Here is an 11,153-nt window from a genome sequence, read left to right as displayed (position 1 = left end):
AGAACCTGTGCCAACTCCTGGAATAGAAATGGTAAAGGGCCTGCCCTCTATACTTCAGCAGGGAAAAGAGTATGGCATTATTATTGTATACAGAACTGATAGTTCAGCCAGCCATCTCTAACCATGCCTAGATGTTTCATTTGGCAACTTGCTTTTATTTGTAGGGTCCTTAGAGGTATCACACGAACCAGCTTTGAGCAAACGAAAATAATTAGATGTCAACACGGTTGTTCAATTATTTACTTCATTTTCAAACAAATTACAGTTAGGTCTAAACCATCTTGAAAAAGGGAAACACATACATTTCATCAACCTTAAATAACTATCAACTTTTAAGGCACAAGATGGACATAAAGAGATGGGGTAGGTGGGCAGAATGTGCCCCTGTTTAGCATGTGTAAAACCCCAAGTAACTAATGGGCATATGAGTTTTTAACTAACAATGTTGGCTGAGTTGCACCAACATCAACTCACAAAATGAGTAACACACACCGAACTTCGAAGCTTGTGATGGGTTGCAGATTTTCTGCAAAGGTTTCCAGACAGTGGTGTTAATCAGCCGACAGACATAGTTACCAGAGGTGACAGATGATCTCCCCCAGATGTTTCTGTGAAGAGGAACAGGCAGTTACATCCACTTACATACCCATACTGGTGGCATGTCATGTCGTAACATTGCGCTGTATGGGGTTTTCAGCAAAATTAAACCAATAAACAAAGAAGAACCCTTACTGAACTCCAGAAGGTATTTTTATGTCATCAATTCAGTCCGACAGCTTCCTCGCCTATTGTGTATATTGATATTGCAGACAAACGTACACCAAAAGAACACAAATGTTTTAGCCACCTATTCCAAAATGGCATATTAGCAATCCTGCTAACTCCCAGCTGTGAATATGATTTTCAATACCTGAAAAGCCTCTTTGTTGTTTCCCTAGCTTAAAGGGCTAGCCAAATTATGAGATGAGCAAACACAGTGACATGTCTGGCCTCTAGGCCCTTCTGTAGAGATCTGCATAAAACAGTGGCACTGTGCAAAAACCATCCCAAAGAAATAGTGCACTGCGCCAGAGAATACAAACTGAAAAGCTCTTTGAAGTCTATAACATCAACCATAGCACCACGCCAGGCTTTTTTTGTTTTAGTCAAGTGACAAATTTCAATTCATTTTTGAAAATCTGTAGTAGGTCAAAGACAGAACTCTCTTTTTAGCCTCTCCAATTATCTTGCACTGTTTAAAAGGTTTCTGGAAGCAATATATCCGCTTTTGTAGAAATAGGCTAGACATTCTCTAGATTTTTAAGGGGAAGGAGTCATCGCTGAATAGTATACATTAAAGAGGATACTTTAAGCGAAAGGACGCTTTTAGGGCTGCTAAGCTAGAAATCCTTAATTAAAACTGAAACTGAGACCCTAACATTACATTTATTATTAGCCCTTTTCAGCCAGTTAAATTGTTGAAAGCTCATCTGTTGATTTAGAAGAAACAAAATATTAAAGTATTAAACTCACACCTCTCAGAGTAATAAAAATCCACGTCTTAAATCAACAGAATAAAAGGCAATTTAGCCTTAAGTGGCCATCTCTAGGCTTGGTGACACAGTTGCCTTTCATTCTATTTAAAATCACTAGCCTGCATGGTCTTGGGGCCTCTATAAAAACTCTATGGATGATGTCACAGCATGTTTTGAGTGGGTCAGCATGAAACGACAGTGGCAATAGGAACTATAAGACCATCTCAATATTTATTTTATCTTGTTGATTAACTAACTTTACAGATATCACAAAGCCACACAGACAAAAGCAGAGTCCACAAATAATTGGTGGACTCTACCTACACCGCCAAGCTAAGCATTGAATAACAATAAGTTCTAATGTACCTTTCCCTGAGTGCTGCATGATTCCCAACATGCAGACAAGTATTTTTGGAGCAACACAGCTCGGAGGATGGGTGCAGATGTTTGAGGTACTAACACAAAAACTAAAGCAACATGGAAAAAAGATTTACATATTTCAGTTAGAGGGATCAGTCTGCTATGGGAAGGTAGAAGTTGCTTGAGATCCTCTTGCAAGCCCGAGGATAGTGTGCATTAGATTACATCATGAAACATCAACATATACTCGACACTATCCTCAAGCTACTGCTGACATTGTCATTGGTTTAGTGGGGATACTGTTTTCAAATGATAAACAACTAATTTGTAGAACGCATGCTATGTTTCCTCTCTATGAGTGCAGTGGTCGCTTCATAAGTAATAACGTATGCTTTAAAAATATTGTTCAGTTTGGGCAAAGAAACTGGTAAGAACGCTTGATTTAGATGCAAAGGTTAGATCGCTTTGGCTAAAAATAATAAACAAATACATGTGTTAATGTAAATTGTCAAGTGGAATAAAAAGGGGGGAGCAGTGAATATATTAAACAGCACAAAACAAGCATTTCAAATTCCACACATAATTTCCTATGTGAGGGATTACTAAAAGCCAAAGTAGTGTTTATGCATTCTCAGAGATCTAGAAAGGGAACCGAATTCTCGTTTGGATCAGGTCCATAAAATCTGATGGGGCGGAAAGGGTGAAGAGCCCAGACTTGATTTCAAATAGTATGAGCGGAGGCAGAGTTAACCCCACACGGACGCTCTGCCTTCCATTACAATAGGTTAGAAGTCATAAAGGAGATTGGTAGACTGCCAAGGTTGCAGTGGACTATGTTCAAAGGCTGTAACAGCATGCGCTTGAAGCTCTTTTGATATGTAAGCAGGTCTACAAACAGTACTGACATTATATGCAGTAATACTAGTATTATCTGTACATACAAGCTTGAGGGTGCAGTTATACCACAACAAGTGTCACAGCACTTCCTTACAAAAGTGCCACCTGACTAAATGCAGCCATTAGGCAAAAGACTGATGGAATATGAGGTTAATGTTTTGTTTTCTGCCCTGGGTACACCACATTGTGGTATTAATGGCTGCCATACATTCTGTCTATTCTCTGTGATGACTGATGGGAGCCTAAAGTTAGAAGATAGAAACTTACTTGCTTGAAATCAGTGTCCAACTTATTTATTCTTGTTCTACATTCCATTCAGACAGCCCTCTCATTATGTCCCGATCGGAATTTGTAAGGATGATGTTCTAGTTCCACTAATATTTTGGGGTAGGAATGGCCTAGAACATAACGAGAGGGCTGTCTGTGTAAGGAATATGGAACAGGTATAAATATGTTGGACAATGATTTGTAAAGGTTACTTTAAAACAATTTTTTTACAATGATGTAATCGTGCTACATCTGCAAGAAATCTGAGCCTTAATTTTGAAATTATTATAGGGACACTTTGGTGAAAATGCAGATTTTACAGCCTTACCTGTTGATGAATGGATACTTTTGAAGAAAACACGTTATGGCAATTAATAGAGCAATATAAAGAGAAAATACCGTTAAACACATTATATACCGAAAGAAGCTTGCCAAGTACCCATACGCCAATGGTTGTTCCTTGACAATGAGAGCCAATGAGGATGAAGCTTGTGCCAAAGGATAACCAGTACTTGCCCTACCAACACTTGACTAATGGTATCAACCCTATAAGGATTGCATGTACAAGAACGGATTTGAGAACAGGTGGAGGCAGTGTGCTCACATCACTATGAAAAATAACAAATTGTATAGAAAAGCCTCTTTCTATATTTCAGGGGAAATCACTTGTTACTTTTTTGTCCTCCTCCACCAAATTGTTCATCTTATTTAAGAGCAAGAGGCTCAATTTGCCTGTGTAAACCTAAACATTGTTCTATGAAAAACAAACACTTGTAAGAACTTAGCTAACAGTTATGTGTTTGTGCTGATGAGTTTCTTCCTCATCCTTCAAAGCTGTGAGCCACCCCATGGCCCTCAAATGTCAATCCCACTCCTCAAGCGAGCCATAAAGAAGTGATGGCTACCCATGGAAGCTTGCCATCACAATGATATCTGAGCAATCGGCGTGGTTTCTCTGGTTGCAAACTATTATGTAGAGGAGGGGAAGGAGGTGGTGGTGGGTGGGGGATGGGGTGGTAGAAATAGAAATTTGTGAGAAATGCACTACTGTGAATGGGCCAAACCATTTTGAGAGCAGTCAAAATGCAGGGATTATGGAAAACTCCAGGTCAGCCATGTTTGGTAATGGCCTGCGTTGAGGCTGTAGTGTCAATATGAATCATTCTTGAGGTCAGTGATTTGATGTAACTTGAAGCATTCTGCAAGCTCTAAAGCAGATGGCTTTTATAGTTTAAACAATCCCCCATTCACAAACGTAGTGTTGGTCACAGTTGGGAATTCCTATCTCCTTACTGCTGTCATTTGTGTTCAACTCTCACTCACAAATCGCATATACAGGAGCTGAAGATAACTGAGTATCTACTATCCATGTTGCACCACATTAAATATATTTTGAACCATTTTATGAAGGCGTTTTTCTATGAGAAATAAACTGCTTAATATGGAGACCATGGAAGCAGCTCAGATTCTCCCAAACAATAGACAGGCACTCTTTTTGATTTAGAGGCCCAGAGTAGGTGATGAGTCTGAATGAAGTGTGTTTCTGAGATGGATCATCAGCACAGTCATGGGGTCACATATGGCTGCTGCATACTCTTAACAGTGAACTCTCACCATCTTAGGGATGCTATAGACAATCCTCCTGGTGTCCACATCACTAGGAATGGGTCATCCCAGGGGTTGGTTGGAGAGAGAGGATCAGCTGGATGCCCAATACTATGGCAGTAGGTAGACAACATATGACCATGCGAGCACCCTACCAATATGATCCACCTACATCCAGCAGTAGCCTTGCCTACCCAAAACAAAAATAACAGTAAAGAAGCAGGGATGAAAAAAGAGATAGCCACTGTTAGAGCAAAATGGAGCTGGCAGCTCATCTCTCTTCACCGAATTTGCCAGAGCGCTTTAGGTTGAAAGGGGCTGGTTACTACCTAGCACCACAAGCCTTAAAACCAGAGACAAAAAATGTCTAACCTAGCAAAAATGGTCATATTTATTAAAAACTATGACCACTTCAGCATAACTCAGGATTAGTTTCCTTTGGTGATATATTATTCTCTCACTATATCTACATTTTCATTTGGGTCCTATGCATGCCTTCCAAACCACACTACCTTGATGTATTTAACAGAGAGGATAAAAGTGCTGTGGATTCAACAATATTTACACATTACCAATTAAAATTCATTCATTACAAAATGAGATTTGAGTCTTTTTTTTTTTTTTTTTAAACAAGGTCAGCTCCATGTTCATATTTATGTGAGGGTAAAACAATAAAAAAAAAAAAAAAGTATAATTGAAGTCCCTTAAATCACTGCAAAAATATTATCATTCCATTGTGCATCTGTTAGCAAAGTCCTCTTCAAAACTGCAAAGGGGCACAATGAAGAAACAGAGTCTGTGCAAAGCACCCCGCGTGCATTATTTAGAAAATGTAGTCGTATTGTCCATGAAAAAAAAGACAAAACCAAGAATGTAATTTAACCAATAAATAACACTTTCAACAAAGTTTGTAAATATCCTTTTTGGGTAACGAAGTGAAAACAGTGTGTTCTGGACCAAATGTGAAAATATTCAGGTCTTTGGAGAGCATCTTCACTACAATCAACAGCGCGGTACCCGAACACGGCACATGCATCTGTCGCTTTAAACAGGATTTCTTTGTGAAGCTCCTTCATAGCTCGTTACTGCTGTTTAGACATTTCGTACTTGGTCATCATTATCTCCTAAGGGAGGAGCGAGAAAGAAAGACAGGGTTGATCTTTTGAATGCAGACGACCTTCAATATTAAAACGAACATCACATCATTTGCTTCCTATTGTAATTTGGGAGATCAGGAAAGTTGACTTAACAGTCCGAGACCAGCAGAACTGTAGGAGCCTGGAGAGTTAAAACGTCGTACGAGGAAACAAATGCAAACATGATGCAATACGTTCTGAGAATGCTATATGCCTAATAGAAGAGCCTTTAAAAACAAACTTATTTCAGATCCTCCTTCCTTTTCTGTGGATCTACCTTCTACTATCTGATGATTTCGTCTCTTTGTTGTGGATATCGGCCAATGTTATTAACGCTAATTAAATTTGCCAGCGGAATTTAGTTAAGAACATTACTTTCACATTCAGTGAACCAGTTGTTGTATGATATTTTTATACCTTTTATACTATTGTTTCCTCTTACTTATATTTGTATATGTCCAAATGAAAAAAAAAAAGATTAGAAAAAAGAATTAAACAAATTCAAAAGGTTATTTTCTCAATCTTATGACAATAATAACAAATCAATATGTTTTACATCATTGTTGTTGCTAACACTGTTGGCCTTTAAAACAGGAACAAATAAATGTGCATGTGTTTCTTTCTCTGTAAATTAGAAAAATATAGCAAATTACTTTTCATAAGCATTGACTGTTAGTTAGTCTATCCTATCTTTTTCTTGGATAAGCAGATGTCATGTTTTCAAGAACAAAGTATGAAGTGTGCTTTGGTTAAAGTAAATCCTTTTGGGGCGCGTGGCTGAGGCAGCCAAGATGGGGTCACAGCTTAAGGGAGCTCTCAACCCTCTCCGCATCTGCAGTAATCCTTGGCCAGAGGAGGCATATTTTGGGTACCCGCAGTTCGAAAACACGCCCTGGAGGTTGCTGCGGCTGGGGCCACCACGATTGGGGGTGTGGTGGCACCACAGGGATACGCTGTGGTTCCTGGGCGTGGCTGCATGGCCTGCATGGAATGGATAAAGCCTCCCTGGATAAGAGAGTAGCATTCGTTCGGAGATTGGAAACGCTGCAGACAGCCGAAGACTTTGGCCTGTGCCCAGAGTAAGGGGAGGGGGGGAATGTGGTGAGGGAGTCGTGGCTATGAGCTCTGATTTGCTGATCGGGCAGAGTCTAGCAATTTTCGATCCCAGGTAGGAGCCGCTCCCAGACGATTTCCTGGACTTGGGCACTGGCGCCGCAGGCTCATGTTGCGGCCCTGGACTTGACCGTGGATGCTGGGGAGCACTCTCGAGAAGCAGGGAGGAGAATAATAAATTGACATGGTGGACCTGCCCAAGGACACAGTACAGCTGCCCACACTAAAGTTGCCAGCCTACCCGGTAGGTTGTGTCCCCGGTACGCCTGACAACCTGGGGCATACTTTGGGACTATGCTCTGCCCCAGGGCTTCTGACTCTTGCCTCACATTGCTCTGCTCGGAGGGCTGTGGGGGACCTTGTGATTACACCCTAAAGCAGGGTCCCTGCCCTGATCTGACTCTACCCCCCTTGCAATGATGCCCTGGGCCACATGTTTCCTACACTCCCTGCGGAGTGCCTTCTTTGCTCGGTGGGCCCATTCTAATTGCCTTTTTGTCCTAGATGGCTGGTCCAATCTGAAGACAGCCTGCTCCTGAGGACTTCCTGGCTGGTCCTAATGCCATGAGGCAAGCAGGCCAGGGACGGTCAATTCTGGTACTTCACCCAGCCACTGCACCATGTGCGCTTTGGTGCCAGTCACACCTGGCTGCTCGTGCTACCCCCTGATAAGAAGGTCAGGTGGAGGATCCCTTCACAGTCCACCGGACTTGACTTTTTGATACTCTTCGCTATGGGTAAAGACAAGGCCCCATCATCTGCCTGGCCTAGACCAAAATTGACTGCTTCACTACATTACAGGAGGGGCCCCTCCAGCATGGCGGGCACCCTTAGCGATGACCTGGCCACTATCCTGACAGCCATACAAGACTGGAAGGTGGCACTGGACTACAGGGTTGGCGAGGTGCAGATGGATGTAGTGCTCCTACTCCAGGATCTCCGGAACATCGCAGCCACAGTGGGTGAAGCACAGCGCTGGGTTTCCTCTGATGAAGACGACGTGTCCATCCTGAAATGGCAGGTAGCTGGACTTCTGACTTTTAACGGCTGCCTTGGAGGAGCGGGTGGAGGATGCGGAGAACCACTCTTGCTGCAACAGTCGGTGCATAGTGAGATCTCTTGGAGGACTGACTTCGCTACTAGTTCCCAGAGTCATCTCTCTCACCTTGGTTCATGGGGGAGCAGGCCCAATTAGCTTTGTCCCAGCACCCTCCCCCTGGGGCCCCCGCAAGGCCCTTGATTGCCCCGATCCTCAATTTTCAGGAAAGGGATACAATCCTCAAAGAGGACGGTCCGAACTCTGTTTCAAGAACAGACGTATCATGTTATTCTTAGGATATACAATGGCTGTTCAAGAGTACTGCCACACCTTCACAGAGGTCAAGCAAAGGCTCCTTTTTATTCAAAACCCCGAGCAGTCCTGGGGGTGGACGTGGAGTGGAGGGATCTGCATGCTCCCATAGATGGGCAGGGAACCACTGGAGTTCACCCCGGGGCATCGCCGGTCTCCCACAGAAGCCACCAAAGAGGCAGAAGACCAGGTCCTACAAACCGCGTCATTGTGATGGGGCCAGGGTTGCACCACAGGCTCAGACTCTGAAACCCCTCCCCCTATGACTGACAGATGATTGAACAGAGCCTTCCCGAGGGGGAGGCACCCCTAATCTGGACTTAGGTCTGCTCACATGGCTCCGGGACTAATTATGTCGGCAGATGTTCCCCCAAGGTGGCTAGCTCTGCCTCCTAGTAAATGTATACTACACCCGATGTGACTTCCTCCATCACGGTGTCCTCCTTAAGGAGGGACTGTTCTGCCTCATTGAGGTCTTGTTTGGGTTACAGATGCCTCAAAGGTGGAAGTATGGGGTAGGGGAGTTGGGTGGGGGACCTTGGGGAATGGTCTGTCATTCGTGGATTATTTGTTTGCATTATATTCACCACATTTCTCTGCTGCGTATGCATCGTACTTGCACGTAGCCCACAGAGTCCCGAGCACCCCCTCTCCGCGTCAGCAAGCCTTTGCTCCGTCCTGGGTCTGCTTCATGCTTGTGCGCTCAACTTATCCCACCATTCTTTCAGTTAAATTGATGTCCTGGAACATGAACGGCCTCATGGGTTGCATCAAATTCATAGCCGTTCTTTGCTTTGCAAAACGTTTCCAGCTAGTGGTCCTTATGCTTCAGGAGACCCACCTGCTAGGATCCCACTGTCCCTTTCTCCAACTTTATGGTTACAACAGGGTGCATGGGGTATGGCCATTTTACTTCATAAGGGGTTTCCTCCAACAGTAATGAATTTGCATGCAGATCCTCACAAGCGTTATGTGGCGGTTGAGGGCCTCCCCGAGGGCCATTACTATAATTTTCTCTTGATCTATGTATCCAACCAATCCCCGCAGGGACATTCTCCTTGGTGATCACTTTGCCAGCCAGTCTACCAATGGGAATTACCATTCTCGGTGGTGACTTCAACACGGTGCCCAACCATGTTCTAGTCGTCTCTGGCCCTTCTACTCAGGCATTAACCCTTGGCCTAGATGGATGAATGGGGGGCTCAGTCACATGTGAAGGGTCTGACATCCTTGGGATCGGGTTTATATCCATACCTTGGCCCCACACAAAACAGATTCTGGCATTGACGTTTTCTTATTGCCGGCCACAGATGTATGCCAAGTGGACAGCGGAGCAGTCCTCCCACGGGGAATATCAGACCATGCCACCGTTACCATCGTGTCTGGTGTTGGAGACCTGACTTCGAGGCCAGTTTGGCATCTTAACGCCTGGTGTCTCGCGGACCTTCCCCCACCCCAATTTGGGGCCTCCCTGGCACCCAAGATACAGGCCTACTTTTAAATCAACCAAGGCTCAGTTGCTTCCGTGGCCACCCTATGGGAAGCTAGCAACGCAGTGATCTGGGGAGTGGAGAAGAGACTTGTGTGCAAAGGCGAACAAGAGAAGGTAGCCCAGGTCCCCCCCAGACCAAGGTACACACCCTGGAGCAGAAAGAAATTGGCCACCCAGTCCCAATTGTGACCATGCAAGACGACTCTTGGAGGCCAAAGACCAACTGGGTAGACTGGCCCTCAACGATGCTCATCTGTGTTGGTGGGCGAGAACATGTAATATCTAAGAAAATGGGGACCTCCGGCAGCTACTTTATTGGCTTGCTTACGGAAAGTTACTTTACTGGCTAGCCGCTCATAAGAATGTCTTCCGCATTGTACCCCACTTAACAGCAATGGACGGTCGTCACCTGTCCAAGACCCGTGATATTCTGCAGGCCTATGCAACTTTTTATCGGGATCTGTACGCTCACAGACCTTGACTTCCCCAAATATCAAACATCCACTGCTTGACATTCTGTTGCCCAAGATTTCTTCCTCTCTCACCCTGGATTTGGAACAGCCTACCACTGAAGAAGAAATTTTTGCTGCTTTCCCAGATTTACCATCTGGCAAGACTCCTATACCAGATGGTTTCCCAGGCGAGTACTAGTGGCGGTTCCGTACTGAATTGACCCTCTTCCTGCTTCAAATCTAAGCTGAAGTGGCCAAACAAGGAGCATTCCCCCTGAATTAGACATTGCTTCCATTGTGTGCCTCATACAGGCCTATTTCCATGACTAATATTGAACTCAAACTTTTTGCCAAAGTCCTAGCCAACTTTTTACAGTCCACCCTTCCACACCGAATCCACTGCGACTAATGCAGCTTTATACCCGGATGTAGCACGAGACACTGCATCTGAAGGGTTCAGGTGGCATTGTCCAGATTGGGTGCGTCCCCATCCCCCAGTGGTGTTGCTTCTTTTAGACTGAGAAGGCATTGGATACGGGGGATTGGTCCTTTCTCAAGGCAGTCCTTGTGAGGGCAGGTCTGGAAAAATCATTTCGGAACCTTAACTGTGCCCTTTATCGTCATCCACAGGCATGAGTCCGAGTCAATGGATCTCTGACCGAGTGCTTTCCTATAAGGAGGGATACATGTCAGAGTTGTTCCCTGTTCCCCCTACTATTTGCCCTCACAATTGAGCCCTTGGCAAGGCTCATTCAGTGTGATGTCAAGCTCAGAGGGTGGGCTTGGGGTGGAGGGCAAGAGGAAAGGATTGCTTTCTACGCAGACAACCTACTGTTGTTCCTGGCGACCTCCATTTTTCAGACTCATTGCCTCGAAATTCTTTCACTATTCAGCAAGGCCTCCGCCCTCCTGGTATATATCTTCAAATCCTAACTGATTCCGACTGGAGGAGACCGTAGCACTCAC

The 11,153-nt window shown here is 44.4% G+C and overlaps 1 protein-coding gene across 2 annotated transcripts in view; it reads right to left on the bottom strand.

Moving 5' to 3' along the window:
* Positions 1-223: 223 nt before the first annotated feature.
* TMEM87B (transmembrane protein 87B) overlaps positions 224-11,153 on the bottom strand; it is a 254,806-nt gene continuing 243,876 nt past the window's right edge. For both annotated transcript variants that reach the window (XM_069235077.1, XM_069235078.1), the window contains exon 20: positions 224-5,767. In XM_069235077.1, the coding sequence (XP_069091178.1) occupies positions 5,726-5,767 (42 nt within the window). In that variant the 3' untranslated portion in view covers positions 224-5,725. The remainder of the gene's footprint in view (positions 5,768-11,153) is intronic.

The sequence above is a fragment of the Pleurodeles waltl genome, chromosome 5 (assembly GCF_031143425.1).
Source record: "Pleurodeles waltl isolate 20211129_DDA chromosome 5, aPleWal1.hap1.20221129, whole genome shotgun sequence".
Taxonomy (NCBI): Eukaryota; Metazoa; Chordata; class Amphibia; order Caudata; family Salamandridae; genus Pleurodeles; species Pleurodeles waltl.
This window is presented reverse-complemented; position numbering and strand designations above follow the sequence as displayed.